General features: G+C 39.1%; 1 protein-coding gene across 2 annotated transcripts in view; it reads left to right on the forward strand.

Moving 5' to 3' along the window:
- Window positions 1-24,815, forward strand: part of LOC149167552 (immunoglobulin) — a 316,326-nt gene that overhangs the window by 99,235 nt on the left and 192,276 nt on the right. For both annotated transcript variants that reach the window (XM_089433021.1, XM_089433020.1), the window contains exon 5: window positions 24,509-24,660. In XM_089433021.1, coding sequence (XP_089289147.1) covers window positions 24,509-24,660 — 152 coding nt within the window. The remainder of the gene's footprint in view (window positions 1-24,508; window positions 24,661-24,815) is intronic.

The following is a 24,815-nucleotide window of genomic DNA, read 5'->3' on the forward strand; positions in this document are numbered from 1 at the left end:
CTCATAGCTTGCTTCTTCACACGTCCAACAGACAAAACCTCAGAAGAGTAATTAGGCCTTCTTTAAGATACTTCAATGGCTGCTCTTTAACCTGTTGAAGAGTGTTACTAGGTTCGTTCTTCCTAATGACATGTAATTGTGATTTTTGTAAATGATGAAAAGAAGAAAATAAAATTATTTTTATGTTTGTTTCCTGGGTTTCATGAGCAAGAGATTTTATTTAGATGGCTCCCATTGAGAGCCTTAGGATTTGTCATTAAAGTCAAAAGAATTAATGTCATGTATGAAGAGATCTTCTTGAGCATGTGTCAAATGTATATAAGTCGATAAAGGTGTTTAGAAGCCCTCCAACGGCAAACACTAGTTCTACTCTTCATGTCGGCCTTAAGATGCATAAGAAACTCATGCCAACTCACATTATAAGGAGACACATCTATTCAAAATGACAGGTCGGCTTATATTGATGGGCAAATGACTATATATAGGCGTGTAGGCACTTCGCATAAGATATAGTTCAGAATTCAGACATATTTGTGATTCAGAGGAAAGAGCAGATTTTAGATATCTTAGAATTCAGATGAGAGAGAGCAGAAGGAGCTCAGACTAAGGTACATAGGCAGAGTTTGGGTGCTGTCAAGGGAATTCGGATCCCTCTGAAGTTCGTATTACAATGGCGGCGAAAAGTGTTATGAGATAGTTCAGATTGCATCAAAGTCATGCATTTCGGTACCATGAAGGAAGGCTCAGATTCGGTACTATCTCAGGGAATATGATTCAGTCCTCACAATGATTATAGTATTACAGTGATAAGGGTTCCATATACCTACAACAATAAGAATGCCATTACAATTAGAAGTAATGGATCCATCTCAGTTCGAAGGATGACTATCACCGAAGCAAGTTCTCAAGGATATGCCAGCGAGAAGGAAATCTCGATGTGAAGATAGTGATGAGATCGCAATGATAACTATGTCTTGATGCAAAGTAGGTCGAAGCGAAAGAAGAGTCAAGAAGAAGAAAAGACAATCAAGAGAACTAGTGTCTTGTTCTTGGAGTGGCTAATAGGTCAAGGGTCTTGGTCTTGGTATTCATCAATTGGAATCTCTATAAGAAGAATTTGTGCGGGTTTTCCTCTCAAAGAGTGAGAGGCTTTGGCCCTGGTTCATAACCTACTTCTTGTGTCTCTTGTCTATTTATGTTCATTGTAGTACCCAGGTTTCGAATTACAGCAACATATAAATACTCATAAAATTTGAAAACAATAATGCATAAAACTGTAATCTGCACATACCTGAACTGCTAGCTGATTTCCGATTCTGCTACTGAACTGGCGATCCCGCTGCTGGTGATGCCGTGGCTGTTTTGACCCAATTTCGAGATGGCCAATACCACCCAACCAGACAGAGCAACCTGGTTGCTCAATCCAGAAAGCTCTCCACAGAGGCTCTCTGTCCCTCCGTGCCCAGAACTCAGATCACTTAAAGCTCTTCCACTGATAAGTCCCTTCTCCTGGTTTCCTGCTGATGAATCTATGCTTCTCTGGTTTTTTCCCCCCCCCTTCTCCCGGTTCAGGCCTCTGCTATTTATTCACTGGCCTGGCGGTGGCCGCCCTCCCACTTGCAGCCACCGCCTCCCACGCATTGATGGCTCTCCGATCTTTCTTACTGTCCCCGGCGCTCTGTAATAAGTATTCAGTAGGTAGGATCCCCTTTATTAATGGACTGTGGTAGATATATAGATCTTTTAGGACAGCTGGGATTTACGCTTACCATTTCCCTTTATGGTTTTATAATATTTGTTGTATATACGTTATAAAATTTAAGTGATATCTTTTATAAATTTTCATTATAAAAGTTATAAAGTTTAAATAACATATTTTGTAACATTTATATTATATAAGCTATAAAGTTTAAGTGATATTTTTATAAATTCATTTTATAAGGTCTAATTAAATACTTTATAAAATTTAATATATATATATATATATATATATATATATAGTTTTAAAGTTTAAGATTTTATTAATGGGTCGTTACATTCATGCATTGGTAGCTGTTTGATGAAGAAGAACAATAATAACTTAAGCAAAGAGAAGATCCTAATCTAATGTAGTAAAAGATACAAGTAGTTACTAATCAAGAGAAATCACCTAACTATTGATGCCCTAGATTTCTCAACATAACCTCCCTCTGATACCATGCTAATTTTTCAAAGAGAAATCTGATCTTCCAATTTGATAATTACTTTCCATTGATTTCTTAATCATCTTATGTCACATATATCGTTAAGCAATTATACATAGAAAATCTCAACAATAATGCAATAATGACAGTAAGATCATAAAGAGACAACCAAGCACAAAAGAGACAAATTTACCTTGGTAAAACCCAACCTCGGGAAAAACCCAACAATCTTTTCTTAGGAAAAATTGTTCAATTCAACAAAATACAATATGATATTATAAGTCAAACTTGGTCAACCTAGACCAACACTCTGTATAAGTCAAACCTGGTGAAACAGGCTGAAATTGAGCCTTCCTGTTGTTGCCCAGAATTTCGGTTAATCCTGAGTCAGCAAGCCAAAAGTCAGCTCTTGTAGCTACCCAGTTACTTAGTCAACTCTCCACAAAATTTGGTCAAACTTCCCATAAGTATTTCGGTCAAATTGGTCATATTGATGTTCTAGTGCTAATTTAGACAAGAACAATTTTTTGCCACTGATAATTACTTCCAATGATATACAGTCTTACTTTAATATATTTCAAAACATCATTAAGCAGTTACACTTAGAAAATTCAACTGTAAAGGACATTGAATAGTAAAAATCACAGTGGAACAACCCTGCACAATAGACGCCAAAATTTTTCACATGGGAAACCAAAACTCGGGAGAAAATCCAACATTCTTTTCTAGGAGAAATAGTTCAGTTCAACAAAGTACAACTTGATTTTTCCAAGTCAAATTTGGTCAAACTAGACCAATAAACTTGCACTGGTCAGGCCTAGCCAAACTGGCCTAAATTTAACCTCTTGCAGCGCACATAAATTTGGTCAACCCTAAGTCAAACAGGCTGAATTTTGGTCTCCTGTTGCTTCCTAGAATCTTGGTCAAACTACCCAAAGATTCAGTCAAACTACCCAATCAAAGTCTCCGTCAAAGTCGTCATAGATTCGGTCAAATAGCAGGCAATAAACTCGGTCAAATAATGCCAAAATATCTCGGTCAAACTCTTTCCAGAACTCTGTTAAACAGATATGAAGAAGATTCGGTCAACTCTGGTCAAACAAATTCCAAAAGTGCTTGGTCAAACTTCATAAGAACTCTCTCTCTCTCGCACGTGTGAACAAAAGAATAGATGTTTTTGTGCTCATCTGAATTGATTTCCAAATGGAGGAGGTCGAATGTGTATATGCAGTGGTCAAAAGAGGTGGGTTTGACCAAGGGGCACACCCATTCGCATGGTGGGGCTGACCTGTCATTTTAGGACCTATGTGTGCTCCAAAAATTATAATTTAAATTAGATTTTGTTTTTCTTTCAAGGGCCGACATATGTAGCTAGGAAATACCAATTGTAGCTACCAAAAAATCAACATTCCCTCTTAGATAGAGAGGTGTTCACCTTAACTTCCTCAGATGTCCTCTTTGTTGAACAATTTCTCCATCCAAGGAAAAGATTGAATGAGCCTTCTATGTAAATGTATTCATCTGCTTCTTGTTCTATCTTAGGACCATGTGGAAAGCATCCTGCATCAGTATCATGCAAAGAATCTAGTTACCCACTAGTCACATATCCTTTGCAAATGGATCTAGTCATGCACTAGCCAAATACCCTTTGGCGATATGGTCAGGTACCTCCTGACCAGAGTAAACATAATGATACCATGTGGATATTTCAAATAGAAATCTGATCTTCTAATCGAATAATTACTTTCCAATGATTTCTTAATTAAGTCATCTTATGTCACATATATCATTAAGCAATTATACATAGAAAATCTCAACAATAATGCAATAATGACAGTAGGATCATAAAGAGACAGCCAAGCACAAAAGAGACACAAATTTGCCCTAGGAAAACCCAACCTCGGGAAAAACCCAACAATCTTTTCTTAGGCGAAATTGTTGAATTCAACAAAGTTCAATATGATATTTTAAGTCAAACTTGGTCAACCCAGACCAACAAGCTGCATAAGTCAAACTTGGTCAAATAAGCTGAAATTCAACTTTCCTGCTGCTGCCTAGAATTTTGGTCAATCCTTAGTCAACAGGCTGAAATGCAACGTCCTACAATTGCCCAGAACCTCAGTCAACTCTGTCTAGAATTTGGTCAAACTGCCAAGAATTGCGGTCAAATAGTCAACAAAAAGGTTGGCCAACGCTAGTCAAGCGCTAGTCAAACTTTTGGTCAAACTTTGGTCTTCTTCTTCTCTCTCTCCTTCACACATGTGAATAGAAGATTAGATTGTGTGATGATCCAAATTTCCCAAATGAGGGAGGCCGAATTGGTATATATAGTGGTCAAAAGAGGTGGGTTTGACCAAGGCTCACACCCTTTTGCATGGTGGGGTTGATGTGTCATTTTGGGGCCTACATGTGCTCCAAAATTAATAATTTAAATTTAAATTTATTCTTCTTTTAAGGGTCGATGTATGTAGCTGGGGAATACCGATCGCAGCTACCCAAAAATCAACAACATATATATAAGTTAAGAAAAAGAGGAAAATAGAAAAATAAAATATATCTATACACACACACACACAACTTAAACATAAAGGAAACATAAACGACTATACAAAATGGATTCATAGATGAACAATTGCTAAAAATGTACATCTATGGACTAAAAGATTATATTCGTGGTGAAATAAGGCTGTGGAATCCTAAAACAATTGAGGATGCTAGGGACATAGCAAAATTAATTGAACAAAAGAACAAGTTCAGCAAGTCATCCTTTACATGTTGAGAAAAATCAAGTAGATACTGAAATGAAAGGTAAAAAAAAGTACTCCATAGACAAGCTTTACAAGTATATAGCTCCTCCTTTAAGAGAAGAAGAGAATCAACACCAGGGCTCGACAAGAAATGGGTCAACAAATTTAGATATTGTCTAGGCAATTTGACACCCAAGCACATATTCAACAACAAAATCTTATATATGTGTGAAGCTGAGGTAGAATGTGACGCATCCAACATCGATTGAGAAGTAGAATATAAGGAAGAAAGTAATATTCAAACTATAGAAGATGAGGAGGCCATGCCCAAGATATTGCTTGCCGCAATAACAGGAATAGCGCAATCCCAACCATTGAAACTAAAGGGGCATGCAAAATAAAAAAAGAAAATGTCACTGTACTCATAAACACAAGAAGCACCCATAACTTCATAGATATAAATGTCACAAAAGGACTAAATCTATTCGTATATCCATCTGCAAACATAAGTGTGATGGTAGTAGATGGAAAACGAATCAATGGAGTCGGAAAGTGCCCCAAAGTCAAGTTGCAATTAGAAGATTACGAATTAGAATCCAGATTCTACACTGTGCCCTTGGGATGAGTACACATCGTATTGGGAATTCAATGGCTACAAACCCTAGAGACTTATTTTGAGAACCAACATAAACAATCTATCAAAAATCAAATAGGAAGGAAGAAAATATAAATTGTTCGGATTCCAACCTCTACCAACTCAAATTGTATCTTCTCAAAAAATGATGAAACTAATTAGAAAGGGGGCACTAGTCTACATCTCACAATGCCATCAAATGGAGATAGTAGCACCAAAAATAGTGCATTCACAACACCACTATCGAATCTGTTGAAGAAAAATTCCTTCGAATGGAGTAACCAAGCAGAGGAGTGTTTTGAAGCATTGAAAAAAGTTACGTCTTCTACGCTTGTGTTAGCAACACTAGATTTCACAAATTCTCTGTGGTAGAATGTGATGCTTCAGGGGTTAGGATAGGCGTAGTATTAATGCAAAATGACCATCCAAAAGGTTTTGAGAGGCAACAACTAAATACAAGGGAAATCCTAAAATCTACATATGATAAAGAGATGCTAGCCATTATCCATGCATTAGCCAAGTGGCGACTATATCTCTTAGGTAGTAAATTCTCAATACATACACAACAATCTTCAATTCCTATTACAATAGAAAACATTATTCACTGAACACCAAAAATCGATGGAAAACTTTCCACCTTTGATATGGAAATATTACACAAAAATGGGAAGGACATTGTAGTTGTTGATGCATCTTCATGAAAGGATGATGAAATAACATGTGCAACAACAGTGGTGATTCTCGATTGTTAGATGAAATTCAAATTGAATATGCCAAGGATCGTGAATCTTATTCCATAATAAAATATTTGGACCAAAATCCAAAATTTGAATGGAAAAATGACATTTTATGGTATAAGAATAGAATTTGCCTAATTCCACCGTCGAAGTTTAAAAGGACAATCTTAAAGGAGTCACATAGTTCCCTGACAACTGGACACATTGGATTTTTTAAAACATACTATAATGCATGACAATCCTTTTATTGGAAAAGGATGAGTAAAGATATTCAAAAGTTTGTTGCTGAATGTGACACATGTCAAAGAAATAAAAATGAGAATATCATGACACCGGGGTTACTTCACCCCTTACACATTCCTAACAAAAAATGGGAAGAGATATCAATGGACTTCATTGAAGGATTACCCATGTTCGACGAAAAAGATAAGAATTTTTTCGTGGTCAATAGATTAGGTAAATATGCACATTTTACTGCAGTTAGATAGACGAGTTCAAGAAAACGTATTGCTAATGTCTTTTGTAAAAACATGTATAAATTGCATGGTTTCCCGAAGATCATTGTGAGCGATAGAGATCCAAAATTTAAAGGGAACTTTTGGAGAGAATTTTGCAAACAAATTGGAATATTCCTTAATATGAGTTCAACTTACCATTTGTTAACATATGGACAAACAAAAAATGTAAATAAATGCTTGGAAACTTGTGACTAATAAGCATAACAAGTTGTCCCAATGGTTGCATTTAGCCACATGTTGGTATAATTCTACCTACCACACATCCACCAAAATGACTCCCTTTCAAACCTTATATGGTTATGAACCACCAAAATGGAAGGAATTTGCACTAATTGACACTAAGGTCCAAGCAATGATGAATCAAATTGACAAAGTGTAATGTCCTCCATGAATTGAGGATGAATGCACTTAGTAGCCTATCCGTGCCCGTAGGCTATAGTCCTTTATATAGGGGATAAGAACCCAAAATACCCATTGTTGGGCATGTTTTGGGTCAGTGGCGAAAAAACCCAAAACTAGGGTTTTGAGTAAGATACACTCAACCAATTAAGAAGATGAAGCCCTTCAAGGAAGTCTATAAATAAAGGATGACTGAAATAATTTAATCATCAAGTGAGGATTGTTTTATTCGATTTTGAGCATTGGTTTTGAGGGTTTTAAGACCCCTTTCTTCTTGTCAATTTCAGTGGTGAAAGATTCCACCCTACTTGACAGTGTTTTTCTCTTATTCTGTTTTGGGCATAGGAAAGCTTTATGGAGACAACGAATTGATTGTGGTTTTGTTTGGGCATAGGATCATTCTCTAAAGCAATGAGTACTTGGTCTAAGACTGGTTCGTGGGTTTGGGCACAAAGGTATCCAAGGCAGTGAACTCCTTGCATTTAGAGTGGCTCGTAAGCCTGAGAACGAAAAACAACAAGGGCAACGAGGTTATTTGGAACGACATTGTTTATGGTCTGTTGTTAATCGTCGAGGGTTTTCTTTGAACATATTAGACATAGAGAGATAATGTCGTCATTTCTCGGAAAACACAAAAGGATTATCTCTTGAAGAAAGGTTGCAGATTATATTGATCCATAGCTGACAGCGAGACTACTATGGTGGTCGCATTGACTTGGAGTTTAATAATCAACGAAGAGTCTCCTTGGTTGAATGTGCAGTGAGGAGATCGAGGCCTCCGGAGTATCAAATAGATCGAGATACCGTTTAGGTTTGGACAAGTAGTTTGTAGCCGGAAGCTGATTTGTAGACCTCTGTATAGGGTTGTCGCGTATAAAAGCCACCAGTAATATCACTGCGACATTCTTAAGGTTCGGTAGCCCAAATTTCGGCTTCTGTAGCAAGATCGGAAATTATAGTGTCGAATTCTGTGCAGCGTTGAGTCAATTGCAAACGGAACTTGCAAAAGTTTCCTCTTTGATTATGGATTTTCGGATTTTGAGTTAGGGTATTCCATGCTTGGTTAATCTAAGTAGAACGTAGATATTTATTTGTGGAACTATAACTAATATAAATTAATTCTCGTGATAGCTATTGTAGTTTTCTTTGCATTACTGCAGACGGGTTGATGATATTGAATAATCTGTTGCTTTATCAATTACTAGAGATCTTTTGCAAACCCTAGTATTTAAAAAAATCCCAGGCCATAAAATTTCCCAGTAAAAAATCATTAAAATATTAAAATAAAATTTAGCTACAACTTGTAATAGAATGAAACAACAAGCAAACCAACATAGATCAGAAAGAAGGTTCGAAGAAGGCGATTGGGTGTTTGTAAGACTCCAACCTTACAAGTAGTTATCACTTAAGAAACAAGGAAAAAAACAAATTGGCTCCAAAATTCTATGGGCCTTTTCAAATCAACAAAATAATTAATGCAGTAGCCTATGGGTTGAAGTTACTGGACAATTGTCGCACCCATAATGTCTTCCATGTGTCTTGCCTTAAGAAGGTGTTGGGACAAGCCCAAACTGTTCAAACAGAGATTCCCGACTTTGATGACAAAGGAAGAATTATTTTAGAACCAGAAGGAATTCTTGCAACCAAGGAAAAAGTGTTACATTTTAGAACCATCAAAGAATACCTTGTCAAATGGAAAATCATTTTAGAAGAAGATGCTGTTAAAAATCCATGCACCTCATGTCTGGTCTATGCTTTAGCTAGAAAACACAAACACATTGAAAATACCTAACTATAGAACTTTTGCACAGCGGAATATACACCAACAATCAGATTAATGCATAGTACACAATAATTATGCCCAAAACTTGTTTTCCAATTGTCCATTAACAAGAAAATCCACAGGGCTCCTGTACCAGGGATGGTGGTCCTTTACAATCCCAGTACCATGCCAAATACAATGTCAAATCCTTTTGACCAAACACCTAGGGTTGAGGCTTTGTCCTCTAAGCCTTTCCTTCCCAAATAAATACACATGCAACACTCTAAATACACAACTGTAGTAAACTAGGGCTTCACCTTAAATCATTCAAACACCAAACAACTTACCTGTAGTGGCTTTTCCCCTTACTGTAGCAGACATACCTCCTTTTCTATCCACAACAGCCCTTTGCCAGCCTTCCTGTAGCCCTCAACTAGTTCCTTCAGATACTACAGGCTTGCAGTCACCTCTAGCTGACCTCGCCTAGCCTTTTCTCCTTTGTCCTCTAAGCCTTTCCTTCCCAAATAAATACACATGCAACACTCTAAGTACACAACTGTAGTAAACTAGGGCTTCACCTTAAATCATTCAAACGCCAAACAATGTACTTGTAGTGGCTTTTCCCCTTACTGTAGTAGACATACCTCATTTTCTATCAACAACAGCCCTCTGCCAGCCTTCCTGTAGCCCTCAACTAGTTCCTTCAGATACTACAGGCTTGCAGTCACCTCTAGCTGACCTCGCCTGGCCTTTTCCCCTTGTGGCTGGCCTTAAATAGGTCTCCTTTGGCCCTGCTCAACTTCCTTTCAGCCTCAGCCTCCCTGTTCTCCCCTCGACCTACTGTTTTTCCCTCGTTCTATGACCTGTCCTCTTCATAGACCGAGTTACATCCAGGGGATTTGAACCTTGGATCTCTTAGTTTACACAATACTTCATATCACGACCATCACCAACTAAGCTGCACCCTGAGGACTTCCAGATTTGCAACTTTTTATAACTTTTCTCTTATTTTTTTCCGAAGGAAAATATCATGGGAAAACTAAAGGGATGATTTAATAAAATTGGCAACTAGGGCCAAACTCCATGTGGGTCATCTTATTAATGGCAACTGATATTTTTCTTGGATCCCTCTCATCGAGAGGTGTAGGATTGATCTAAAGATCATCTGATTCCGACAAGTATTCATGGAGATATGATTAGTGTTATGGGACAATTCGTCAAGGTCGGCCAGCAACCAAATAAACCCACTTGTGCTCAACGTTTTAGTATAAATAGAGGTGGCTTTCAAGTCATTTCACACACTCACTCTTGTGATCTCTTTTCATTTTGTTTTGCGTTTGATGAAGATGAGATCTAGAAGGAGTGCTCTAGGTGATACGCTGCCCTAATAGAAGATGCCCTAGAAGCTGTCATGGACAAGGCTCTACGCTACCCTGATGGAGAAGTCTCATACATCGCAAGAAGAAGGCTCACGAAGTCAGGGAGGAAGGTCTCATAATGCAGTCCAAGGAGAAGCCTTAACGTTGGTATGGTAGAAGCCTAATGCTGTAATGGAGGACAACCCTCTAAGAAAGGTTCTACGCTGCCCTAAACGTGACCTTCCTACACAGCAAGAATAAGCCTAAATGATGCCCTAATGCTGCCCTAACAAACTGTTCTAGGACGCAGTTTAAAGAGGGTTCTTATGTGCCCTGACTGCTGTAAATGCAAGCCCTAACCGCAGTCCTATTGGGAGGACTATAGCCTTAACCTAGCCGTTGATAATGGAAAGACTTGGCCACAGTTCTAGGAGATCTCTAGCAGTCAAAGAGAGCCATCATACGCTGCCTAAAAGGTTTCTCATCCACTGTCCAAACACTCAATCTAATCCGCAATTTCAAAGAGGCATCTATCTGCCCTAGCCGTAGTGAAAGGTGAAGGTTACAACCATAGAAATAAAGGGTCTCTAGCAGCTGCCATTTGTGCTACAAACCGCTGTCCAAGTAGGGCCAATGATGCCCTAGTCTCAGCCCTCAAGGAGGTCATCTTGGCTGCAATTGGAGAGGACCCTATCAGCCAAAGGATGAAGTTTAAGAGGTCCATAACTCTGTAAGGAAGGAACCCTTAGACGCTGTAAGGAAAGTCAGATCTAAGTCACATTGCTCTAGATGACAGCGTGACACATTTGAGATCTGTCATAAGGAAGATTGGTAGACATTGTTCTTCAAGGGTAATAGCTGGGTACTGTATGACAACCTTGCTTGCTACTGGCTAGGCTGCAGGCCATAGCCAACAACATATTGTGTTAAGGGTTGCACAAGGATAAGTACTGAAGGTTGATGTGACTACTTGTGTGGTCAGCATGTTAGACAGCATGGTTAGATGCAACAGTTGGATGCAGCATGGTATTAGAGACAGCAGTGAGGTGCAGCATATTGGATGCAGTCATGATGAGTGCAGATCAGTGATGAGTGCAACATTGGGTGCAGATCCGTGATGAGAGCAGCTCAGTGATTGGAGCAGCACAGTGACAGGAGCAGCAACATGAAGTGCATAGCATGGTCACTAGGTCCAGCACTGTGATGATGAGTGCAGTATGGTGCAGCACGATAAGGTGCAGCATATGGACGAGACGCAACACATGATCGGTGAAGGAGTCACCTTGGAGAATCAGTGGAAGCAATGTCTTCAACTGATCTCATGTAGAGATGATCGATTCTCTTATCTAGAAAGTCGAAGTGTTGACTTCTGTTGTAAATGTACTCTCTCTCTCTCTCTTTGCTGAGCTATTGAAGAACATATAAGAAGAATTGATCAAGGGTTTCCCCACATTGGGGTTTGTCCTTGGCTAGCGCCACATCTTGTGTCCTCTTGTCTTGGCACATTTATGTTTATGTTCTATCTGCAGTTTACTTTAATGCTGATGTGATTGCTAATCTAGAAAAGTTATTGAGCTAACAATGAAAATTGAAATAAATTAATCTAAGCATAGAACATACCTAAATTTAACATGGTATCAGAGCTGAGGTGAAGACAAAGCCCAAGCAAGAGTGAAAGAGCAATCACCGAAGACAGTTGGAAAAGAACAAAAGGATTAGTGGATTCCTCATCCCTCTTCAAATTCACCGAGGGTGAAATCGAAGCAAGAGAACATTATCAGAATGGCAACAGAAGCTTTTGATGGCCTACGTAAATATCTTTTCAATGGGAAGTTCCAATCTAAGGGTGAAAGGAAAGGCAGATGCCTTGGTTGCAATAAGTTCAGCCATTACGCGAAGGAGTGTCCGAATGGCAGGGACACATCACTTGGTGATGATAACAATCATTCCAGAGACATGATCAGAGGAATGACAGGTAATGCAGGTAACGACCAAATCTTCAAAGAAAGCAAGGAACCCCGGGTATGAAGAATCAAATGTTGATTCTAATAAGATAAAGAAGCGCTATCTTGTATTGGCCCTCTCCTTCAGATTCTTTGGGAATGTGGCTTATTGATTGTAGTGCTCCAAAGAACTTCAACAGATAGAAGGGTGCTCTCTCTAATTTGGTAGAGATGGAAACAATCGTGGGATTATACTTGGAGCCAATGCCACCTATCCCAAAAAGGGTGTAGGAAATGTTACCCCTCAATTGAACGAGGGTAACCCGATTCATTTACAGAATCTCTTTTATGTACCTGATCGCAAGAAGAACCTGGTGTCCATTTCGGCAATGGAAGTCAAAGGTTTCAAGGTGGCATTCATCGATGGAAAGGTACGTGTTTGAAAATAGAATTTTCAAAGATGCTTTTACTCGTGGGTTCAGGATTGGCAATTTGTACCAAGTTGCAGGATGGTCCATTGGGGACCATGTCAGTTGACACATCTCATCTATAGCACTGGAGGTCTATTATGGGGCCCTACCCGATGTGAGTCAGATGGTAACAGGGATGCCTGAATTCAAGAAGAGCATGAAGGTACATGTCTGAGATGTACCGAAGGAAAATCTTACAAGGGGACCATTCCCCTCATGTAGCAGGTCCACAGGTTTGGAACAACACGAGGGGTTTGAGATTCATGATTGGGAATCTCATGTGTGCAGGTGGAAGAAAGCCCTCTATGGCTTGAAGCAAAACACCCCGGGCTTAGTATGAGAGGATTGATAGCTATCAGATGAAGCTGAGATTCACTAAGAGTGAAGCCGATCCAAACCATTGTTTGAAGGTTGCGGATAATAGACCTCTCATACCGACACCTTCTGAGAATGACCTATCTTTGACAGGTGCAGACCATCTCACTCGCAAAAGTAAGAGGGAGTTGGATTCCGGATGTGGAATGGTAAACTGCAAGCCCGTGACTACCTCGAGGACCTTAACTTTCAGAAGTTATATGGTGATGATGTTGGACCAGATTGGGGAAATGCCTCTGAGTTTCACAAACTCATTTGCATTGATGTTCTTGGTGAATTTCCGTCCGGATATTTGTTTTGCAGTTAGCATGGTGAGCTCATATTTGGTTGAGCCTTACTGGATTGGTGTCAAGAATCTTCTGAGATATCTTCGTAGCACAATCTCTCATGGATTGAGATACACTGCCGGAAAGATGAAACTGCATGATTATTCGAATGCTGACTGGGCAGGTAGTGTGGAGGATCACTAGAGCAATTCTTAATGTTGGTTCTCTTTGGATTCTGCTTCGATATCATGGATGAGCGGGAAGCAGAAGTCGGTTGCTATAACCACTGTCGAGGGCGAATAAATAGCTACGAGTATGATCTCGTGTGAAGCTGCCTGGTTGCGGAAGCTCTTAAGTGAGCTGTTTGTACACATGATGAATACCCCTGTGATTCTCTATGACAACTAGAGGGGGGATTCGATTATTGAGGAATCCTGTATTCGATGATTGCTCCAGCAGATAGACATCAGATACTACCTTATCTAGGATATGGTGAGTCGATGAGCGAGGAGGTTCCATCGCATTGAGACTGATATACAGGTCACAAACACTTTGTCAAAGCCCCGGGGAAAGATCAAATCTGTGATTTTCCCGAACGACTTGGAGTCGTTGAGAGACCTTCTTATAAGGGCCCTGCATGTTGCATGCATTGAGCTCTGGGAGCTCTGGGGGGCTTGGGGTACTTACTTGGAGCAACATACGACCACAGGGCGACTCACCCTCCCCTGGTGGTGCGCTATGTACAGGATGATAGGTTCAACCTTCCTCTGTGATACCCAGTGGCAACTGTGGAACGGGATGATTAGTTCTCCTGTGGGCCGATATGATTAGTTCTCCTGTGGCGACTGTGGGGTAGGATGATTGGTTCTCCTGTAAACAGGATGATTAATTCTCCTGTGGGCTTGGATGATTCGTTCTCCTGTGGACATGATGATTAGTTTTGTTGTCGAGGCATCCTATCCATGCAGTCTGAGACTCATAGGAAGTACCTCTCATCTGATCAATGAGCAGGGAAATGGGGTTAGGGACCATAGTAGTACTATCGATGGACGCATCGTTGTATCTACCATACTCCCTATGCTAGGATGGCCTCCATTGATCTGGGATCAATGAAACTGATCTGGGATCAATGAAACTGATCTGTGATCAGTATGAGTGGTTTGAGACACTCTCTTGTGATATTGATCTGAGATCAATAAGATTGACTTCGGGTGAGTAAGAGTGATATGAAACTCTCTTCAGATGAAACTGACTCCGGGTCAGTAGAGAATGGTATGAGACATTCACGATCAATTCTTCTTCTTCATAGTTCAGCAGAGCAGTGCAGGGCATTGATGGCAAAGATAGCACAATCGGACATATGGATCAGCGGATGGAGTTCTCCCTAGTTGAGAGGGAGTGTTAAAATTGGCAACTAGGGCCAAACTCCATGTGGGTCATCTTATTAATGGCAGCTGATATTTTTCTTGGATCCCTCTCATCGAGAGGTGTAGGATTGATCTAAAGATCATCTGATTCCGACAAGTATTCATGGAGATATGAATTTATTAGTGTTATGGGACAATTCGTTAAGGTCGGCCAACAACCAAATAAACCCACTTGTGCTCAACGTTTTAGTATAAATAGAGGTGTCCTTCAAGTCATTTCACACACTCACTCTTGTGATCTCTCTTCATTTTGTTTTGCGTTTGATGAAGATGAGATCTAGAAGGAGTGCTCTAGGTGATATGCTGCCCTAATAGAAGATGCCCTAGAAGCTGTCATGGACAAGGCTCTACGCTGCCCCGATGGAGAAGTCTCATACGTAGCAAGAAGAAGGCTCACGCGGTCAGGGAGGAAGGTCTCATAACGTAGTCCAAGGAGAAGTCTTAACATTGGTATGGTAGAAGCCTAATGCTGTAATGGAGGAAAACCCTCCAAGAAAGGTTCTACGCTGCCCTAAACGTGACCTTCGTACACAGCAAGAATAACCCTAAATGATTCCCTAATGTTGCCCTAACAAAATTTTCTAGGAATAGTTTAAAGAGGGTTCTTATGTGCCCTCACAGCTGTAAATACAGGCCGTAGCCACAGTCCTATTGGGGACTATAGCCTTAACCTAGCCGTTGTTAATGTAAAGACTTGGCCGTAGTTCTAGGAGATCTCTAGCAGTCAAAGAGAGCCATCATATGCTGCCTAAAAGGTTTCTCATCCACTATCCAAACACTCAATCTAATCCGCAATTTCAAAGAGGCATCTATCTTCCCTAGTCGTAGTAAAAGGTGAAGGTTACAACCATCGAAATAAAGGGTCTCTAGCAGCTATCATTTGTGCTACAAACTGCTGTCCAAGTAGGGCCAATGATGCCCTAGTCTCAGCCCTCGAGGAGGTCATCTTGGCCGCAATAGGAGAGGACCCTATCAGCCAAAGGATGAAGTTTAATAGGTCCATAACTCTGTAAGGAAGGAACCCTTAGACGTTGTAAGGAAAGTCAGATCTAAGTCACATTGCTATAGATGACAGCGTGACACATTTGAGATCTGTCATAAGGAAGATTGGTAGACATTGTTCTTCAAGCGTAATAGCTGGGTATTGTATGACAACCTTGCTTGCTACTGGCTAGGCTGTAGGCCATAGCCAACAACATATTGTGTTAAGGGTTGCGCAAGGATAAGGACTGAAGGTTGATGTGACTACTTGTGTGGTCAGCATGTTAGATAGCATGGTTGGATGCAGCAGTTGGATGCAACATGGTATTATAGACAGTAGTGAGATGCAACATATTGGATGCAGTGATGATGAGTGCAGCATTGAGTGCAGATCAATGATGAGTGCAGCATTGGGTGCAGATCCGTGATGAGAGCAGCTTAGTGATTGGAGCAGCACAGTGACAGGAGCAACAACATGAAGTGCATAGCATGGTCACTAGGTCCAGCACTGTGATGATAAGTGCAACATGGTGCAACACGGTGAGGTGTAGCATATGGACGAGATGCAACACATGATAGGTGAAGGGGTCACCTTGGAGAATCAGTTGAAGTAGCATGTCTTCAACTGATCTCATGTAGAGATGATCGATTCTCTTATCTAGAAAGTCGATGTGTTGACTTCTGTTGTAAATGTACTATCTCTCTCTCTCTCTCTCTCTGTGCTGAACTATTAAAGAACATATAAGAAGAATTAATCAAGGGTTTCCCCACATTGGGGTTTGTCCCTGGCTAGCGCCACATCTTGTGTCCTCTTGTCTTGGCATGTCTTCTGCGATTTATGTTTATGTTCTATCTACAGTTTACTTTAATGTTGATGTGATTGCTAATTTGGAAAAGCTATTGAGCTAACTATGAAAATTGAAATAAATTGCGCTAACCATAGAACATACCTAAATTTAACATGATTCCTCACATTCATGTATGGTAGCTCTAGTAAACCCCGTTGATGTAGACTAATGCACCTCACCCAAGGGGTTCAAATTGGGCACTTGTTGTCATGGAACTAGCCAATAGCCCAACAACATTGGTGACAACCGATTGAGCTAACCCCTTGGGCTTATATTACTTTTACACTTACAAGATCTAATATTAAATTATTCTAAAGGTTAGAAAGTTAAAATATTATAATATTTCTTGTATTTCCTTATAATCTGTTATAAGCTTAAATTATAAAGGCTTGCCTTCATGAAATCAATACTTGGAGAAATCCTCTCTTACTCATCTGATTATTCTTTAGGTTGGGTAATTCTCCAGATATATCTTACGAATTTGATGTTTCTCTTAGTTGAATAGTTCTGCAGATGGTGCCTATGGTTATTCAAATTGATTGATTCTAGCTTTGAATTTATACTTAATGCCTTAATAAGTTACCTTATTTTATTAATCTGCTTTAACTTAGGTAATGTACTTCGGTTTATTTTTCTAAAGACGCTTGGTGGCACCCCTTGTCGAGGTGTCGCGACCTTTCTTTTAAAGCATGGAAGAATTATGGGGTTAGTTCAATGCTCATACTATCTTGGATTGACACCTTTGTTTCGACTCTTCTTGAATTGAGGATGGACTTCCTTGGGAAACTTGCTTTCATGATGATAATAAAATTTGGAAAGGAATTGGCAGTGTTTCCTCATAGTTCCTTGACTCAATGGCGGTTGTTCTTCCATGAATTCAATTGCAATTAGCGAGGGACATGACATTGAGGTATCTTGTTCTATATGGAATGCAACAATCAAACGCTTCACAATTAATGGCTTGTTTTGACCACCGATTTCATTTTATTGTTTATTGATTACAGAGGCAGGGGCAACTATGGCACATCTAGTGGTAAAGATTATTTCTTCAACTAGTTTTCTCTGTATATGATGGTTTTAGAAAAAATTAATTTCGTTTTGAATGCTTAACAATCTTTGTAACAATATAGTATTTTTTCCTTTTTGCCTTTATCGTTGTTCTTCAAATTGATGCTTGGTGGTTCTCCTTGGCAAGGTGTCGCGACCTTTCTTTTAATGCATGGAAGAATTATGGGTTAGTTCAATGCTCATACTATCCTGGATTGACACCTTTGTTTTGGCTCTTCTTGAATTGAGGATGGACTTCCTTGTGAAACTTGCTTTCATGATAATAATAAATTTTGGAAAGGAATTGGCAGTGTTTCCTCATAGTTCCTTGATTCAATGGCAGTTGTTCTTCCATGAATTCAATTGCAATTAGCAAGGGACATGACATTGAGGTATCTTGTTCTATATGGAATGCAACAATCAAACGCTTCACAATTAATGGCTTTTTTTGACCACCGATTTCATTTTATTGTTTATTGATTACAGAGGCAGAGGCAACTATGGCACATCTAGTGGAAAATATTTTTTCTTCTACTAATTTTCTTTGTATATGATGGTTTTAGAAAAACTTAATTTCGTTTTGAATGCTTAACAATCTTTGTAACAATATGGTATTTTTTCCTTTTTGCCTTTATCGTTATTCTTCAAATTGATTTGTCTTTTTGACGCTTATGTGTGATTTGTGATGTGAAGCCCATCTATGACTTTGTTTCACTATTCTTTGTTATGGTCTTGTCTTTTCCTCGATGCTGCATTATTATAAGTTTCTTTTGTATTTCAACTTTCTTGAGTTTTGGTTATGTTCTTTGAATTTGCAGCGGAATCTTTGTGATAGTATTGCAAAAAAAGATTGTCTCCAAGCCAACATAATAATGGAAATGGCCAAAGGCCAAGTTCAGAGACACATTGAAAAGGTGTGGCCAAAGGTCGGGATCAGATAGCTTCTGATATCAATGTAATGAAGAAAAGTGGTTCATCTACTAAATATCTGAAAGAAAGAGGACAACAGTGAGAAATCCATATGGGATAAATATGATGCATTGAACAGTATAAATGTGTGTATGGCTTTGCACAGACAAGGGAGTGGGTCTGTGCAGGTGGATAGGGCCGCATTTAAACAAAGCAATTTGGGCAGCAGTGAGAGCAGCGAGCAGCGAACAGTGAGCAGTATGAGCAGTGAACAGTGAGCAGAGCAATTTGGGCAGCAGTAAGAGCAGCGAGCAGCAAACAATGAGCAGGGTGAAAGCAGGGAGTTTTTACCCAGCGGAAGTATTGAGCAGCAAGCAAGCAACAACAAATGCATTCAAACATGACAAAGGAACCAGAAATTTCAGAACATGTGGAAACAAATGATTTAGGACAAGTGAAAATTGCATCATCCGCCAAAGCTGGGAAGTGGGTTTGGGTCAATGCCAAACAATATCGGGGCATTTTAAAACGAAGAATAGCTCGTCTAAAATGGGAGCAAACAAGGAAGAAACTCCCTCGCAAAAAGCACCCAAACAAGTCTCCTCCACAAGCACGTGGCAACAAGAAGCCCAAAGGAAAAACCATTGATGATTTTGCCTTATATAGTCCCACATCCACACCTCTCACCTGGTCATCTGATCTTTATGTGAAAGAATTGTTAAATGCAAAACAAAGGTTGGAGGTTTTAGAAGCTAAAGGGCAGGAAAGAGATCATAAAATTCATATAATAACGGCTGAGAACAAGGCGTTAGCAGAAAGCAATAAAATTTTAGAAGAACAAGTGGCATTGCTACAGGAAGCTCTCCTGATAGGGAAGACAGAATGGCAACGCATGAAGGCGGATGTGCAAAATGTAAAGAAATCTGTAGTGGAAAGTACAGAGGTGGTGAATGTGAAATCATCCCAGGATAAAGGGAAAATGATTGTCCAAATAAACAACCATGAAGAGAACGCAAGAGAAGAAATGAAAGAAGATTCCACCAAAGTTTCCAAAACTTGGGCTCAAGTTATTAGTAATTCTGCTAATAAGGTTGACAACATGCAAGATAGTGAAGGCAAGGAAAGACAAAATAGGGCAGCAAACATAATTATTGAAGGGGTGAAAGACTATGGAAAAAATGAATGTACTCTTGACCTTGCAAGAGACTTCTTGAAAGACAAGTTGCTATGGCAAGGACAAATATACCAAGCATGGAGGGTTGGTAAGTTTAACAGGGAGAGAGCCAGGCCCATAAAAGTCATTATGCCTAGCTCACGTGATAAATATATTATTCTAAGCAAGAAGCATCTCTTGAGGGGTTCTCGTTTTTTCTTAGAAGAAGATTTAACTGTAAAACAACAGGAGGAAAGAAGAGAGGAAATTTTAAAGGTTAGGGCAGCAAGAGATGAAGGAAAGAGAGCATGGATTTATAAAGGCAAAGCTGCGATAGCGCAATTTGGACCTCCTTCCAAAACAGAGCAGCAAGATGGTAATAAAGAAGAGGCAACAAACTCTTCAACAGGAAATCAGAAAGCAAGGTCAGTACGGGAAAACAGGGACAAAGACTCAAATGTGAGTCTTGCACGTCAAAATAAATAGCAATCAAGTCATACCCAGGTTTCCTTGAGATTAGTTTGTTGGAACTGCAGAGGTTACCCATGGAGACGAGGACCTGGGTTAGGGCCTATTGCGGAAAATAGAGACATAATTTGCCTCATAGAAACACATGAGCATGAAGGGTGCAAGACACCTTTGTTTGAAGGATACTGGAAGATGGCAGTGTGGAACAAGGCAGCAGGGAATGGCAAAGGGCACGGGGGTATCATGGTTTTAGTAAGGGAGAAAGAAGGTCGTCTTATTCAGTTAGAAAAAGAAGACTCAAATAAGCAATTCATTTGGTTTAAAATATCAGAAAATGGAAACCACATCAGAATTGTAGCATGCTATTTTGCGCCAAAGGTCTCAAAAATCTACAAAGGTAGGGGGCTTGACCACAAAGATCCATTTGCAGCTTTAAAAGCGGATATTGCAACATATTCTCAGCTAGGTGAAGTCCTTATAGTGGGTGATTTCAATGCTAGGACTGCAAGTGAGCAAGCTAGCATTCTTTGTTGTAAAGATGATTGTGACCCTATTTGGCTTACAGAAGAAAGCAATCATCAGTGGGAAAGAATTTCAGAGGACAAGGGCTGCAATCTCTTTGGTGAACAATTGCTTACTTTATGTGGGGCCTTTGATTTAGTCATTTGTAATGGCTTGACTAGATGGGCAAAGTCTGGTAATTTCACTTGCAATACTTACAATGGAGCAAGTGTGGTAGATTATGTAATTTGCTCGCATGGTTTGTGTGAGAAAATGGACGAAGTTCTGGTTGGAGATCAGCTGTGGGATTTGAAATCAGATCACAAGCCAATTTATTTATGTTTCTCTTGGATTGGAAAGAAACAATTAGAGTCAAAAATTCAGCATGTCCAACAAAATCTCCCACAGGGCAGAATTCTTTTGACCCCAGAAAATTGTAATACCTTCAAAATGACGTTAGAGAGGCTCTTTGAGAAGGAGAAAATTACAATTCACAGCCTTCATAGTCATGAATTAACACATTTAATTCAATGCGCACTTGCAAAGTGCAAAAGAACAAAAATTAAGAAGTCTGAAACAAATTGCTTTCCGGTTAATGCTTGGTTTGACGAGGAATGCAAAAAGGCAAGGAGAATCTGGAAAGAGTCAAACAAGGACAACATAAAGCTCAAATCTTACAAGCATTTATTAAGCAAGAAAAAGGCTGATTTCATGGTTTCAAGGAGGGAAGAACTAATCTTCCTTGGGAAAAATAATCCCAAATTATTTTGGAAGGAGCTCCAACCAAAAAAGATACAAATTGGAAATAATATTACAGCTTCTAAATGGTTTGACTATGCAAGACAACTCTATGAGCAGGTTCCCAAGGTTGACCCTCCCCCCTTGGTCAACACGGATACTAAACTCTTCACGGTACAAGAGGTAGAGATGGGTATCAAGAAGTTGGGTGTTGGAAAAGCAAAAGACTTAGCTGAACTCCAAGCAGAATATCTAAAGTGGGGCTCAAAGATCCTTGCACCTCACATTACAAAAATCTTCAACAACATCATACAACAAGGGCTCCCCACAGATTGGACAACTAGTCTGGCAATACCTCTTTTCAAGAGCGGTGACATCAATAATCCCTCCAATTATAGGACCATCATGATAAACCCTTTGTTTGCAAAGCTATTTGGAAGCATGCTAGAAAACAAAATTAGCAAGTGGGCAGAAGAAAGAAATAAGCGTGCTAAAGGGCAAGCAGGTTTTAGACCTAAGCATTCAACAGTTGATCATTTCATAACTTTAAGGCACATCATTGAAAAAGTTTGGGAGAATAAGGAAGAAGTCTTTTGTTGCTTTGTTGATTTCAGAAAAGCGTTTGACTCTGTTCTTAGGGATAAACTTTGGCAAAGAATGGAGGAACTTGGGGTTCCTAAACATTTGAGAGCAGCTGTGCATAGGCTGTATGAAGAGGTGAAAGTCAAAATTAGAACTTCAGCAGGCATTTCTGAAAGTTTTAGAAGCAATATCGGGGTCAAGCAAGGTTGCCCACTGTCTCCTACCCTTTTTGGTTTATATATCGACAAGCTTGAGGAGTGGTTAAATTCGCAAGGGGGTGATGGTATCTATTTGTGCAAGTTTGTTATAAGGCTTCTTTTGTATGCAGATGACCTTATTCTGATTGCTAAATCGGCTCTTGGTTTGCAAGAGCACTTACTATCCCTTGAGCATTTTTGTAGAAGTGTGGGGATGCAAGTCAATATCAGCAAAACGAAAGTAGTGGTCTTCTCTAAGAAAAGAAAACATAACCAACATAAGTTCTACTTTGAAGGCAACATTTTGGAAGAAGTTGCGGAATACAAATACCTCAGAGTTGACTTCAACAAAAATCTAAGCTGGAATGGTTGTAGAAAGAAAAGAACTTTGGGGGGTTGGAAAGCATTTTATGCTTTTCAAAATAGGTGTAGAGAGGCAGAGTTATGGGACTGGAAGACCACTCAAACTCTTTTTGGGCTTCTAGTGATTCCAGTGATTCTATATGGTTGTGAACTGTGGGCTAGCAGTACTTCCGACATGCAGTGGAGACAAATTGAGAAAATTCAGAAGCGTTTGATTACAAACAAATTTAAGATTAAAAGTGCAGTGCCTTATGATATCTTGTTAAGTGAAACAGGGGCTGCTCCTATTGAAGCAATTGCTATGGTGCGAGTCATAAGTTATTTAAAAAAAATTGAGCAAATGGAAGAGGGTAGATGGCCTAAGGTTGTCTTTAATGATAAATTGTGCAAGAGCAAAAAAACTTGGATGCAACAAAATAACAAATGGTTTAGTAAATGGGATATTTGCTTGAACGCGTGCCCCATAAACAGCAAAGAGATAAAAGCTTTTGTTATGGAAAAGTTCCACAAACGTACTTGGGAGAAGGAGCTAGGAAGAAAGAAAAATTACTATATTGAAGTGTTTAATCCCACTCATAATCATCGACCAAAAGCATACATAGAGGCCAATATCTCTTGGAGAGCCAAAATTCTTATTGCTCAGTTAAGGACTAATTCTCATCAACTCCGTTGTGAAACGGGGCGCTGGAAAATGCCAAAGGAAGTGTGGGAGGAAAGGGTATGCATTTTTTGTTCTTCCGGAAAAGTGGAAACAGAAAAACATTTCATTTTAGAATGTGAGGCCTTCAAAGACAACAGGGAAAGTTATGCAGATACGCTGGCAGCTAGCTCTTGGGATAATCTATTTAACGAGGGGTTTGTCGAGAAGACGGGAGCATTTATTGTGAAGCTTTACAAAAAAAAGGGCCGAATACATCAAGCAGATGAAAAAGCAATCTGTCCCATAGGCTATCTTTAGCCTCGTGGACATTAAAATAATTTCTTTCTTTCTTCTTTCTTTCTAAAATAATTAATGTTTGCACTAGAATATGATGTTATATAATTGGATAAACATGCACTTTAGATGTGACCTCCGGTTATTTAATATTGTTTATTATGATTATTATTATTATGGGGGTATTTATATTTGTTACACCTGATATGATTTACTAGGAAAGCGTGTTTTGGTTATTTAATATTGTTTATCATGATGAATATAACTATTATGGGGGTATATATGTATGTTACACATCTGATATGATTTAATAGGAAAGCGTGTTAGGATACATACACAACAAAAAATCTACAAAAGTTTGTTAAGATCAGTGTGAAAAGGTTCATGATCATGTCAATTCTAGTTCCAGTGGAGTAATGTTCTCTACACTGCTTATGAATCAAATAATAGTGGAAGAATGAGCAGTTGATGCAATGATGCCATTTAATTATTAAGTCAACCTGCATGGATTATGTAGCCTCTAGAGTCTAGATGCATTCTTGAAAATAATTCATGTGTGCCATCGATATTTGTAATATTAATTGACTTTTTCAAGAAATACATTGACATTTAAAGGTGAGATTGATTATCAAATTTGAATGAAGGCTGCACCATGATATCATGGAAGTCTGAAGACAGTTGCAATAATCTCCTATTTCTCCTGATTTTTCCAGTTTTTCTTAGACTATCAGGTCTGACTTTATGCTTGCTGTTTTTGCCATTTTTTCCCGTATTTTCTGAGTTTATAACTCCCAATGAGTTTTTGCCGATGCTGAATTTTGCAACAGTGTAACTTGGATTTTGTATTGTCTTTGCTTGCTTTCTTTTAACTCAAATGATTTCAGTGACACTATTGATTTATACTTTTTACATCTCTCAACTGGTGTCATGTTCAATTTTCTAACTAAATGCATGTTTGGTTTCTACAGATTTGATACGTGTGGCTCTGCCTAAAGTACTTCCACCATCATTCAGGGGTACTGTTGCACGCTATTTATACTATTTTGTTGTGACACTACACGGGAGACATGTTAACTTTAAGAATGACCATAATCTGAACCAGTTTACACCACTTCATCTGGTATGCAAGTATTTCTTTTTTTTAACCTTAAGCAATCTGCATATTTTGCCGATTTGGTTCATGTTACTGATACTCATATTTCCTTGTACGAGTCAAGACATTAAGACTTGAGAAAGTTATCATTGTTGTTTATGCTATTTCTAATGTTATATGAT

Source organism: Pinus tabuliformis, chromosome 5_1, assembly GCF_031772625.1.
Source record: "Pinus tabuliformis cultivar Carrire ecotype Pingquan chromosome 5_1, CPIR1, whole genome shotgun sequence".
Lineage (NCBI taxonomy): Eukaryota > Viridiplantae > Streptophyta > Pinopsida > Pinales > Pinaceae > Pinus > Pinus tabuliformis.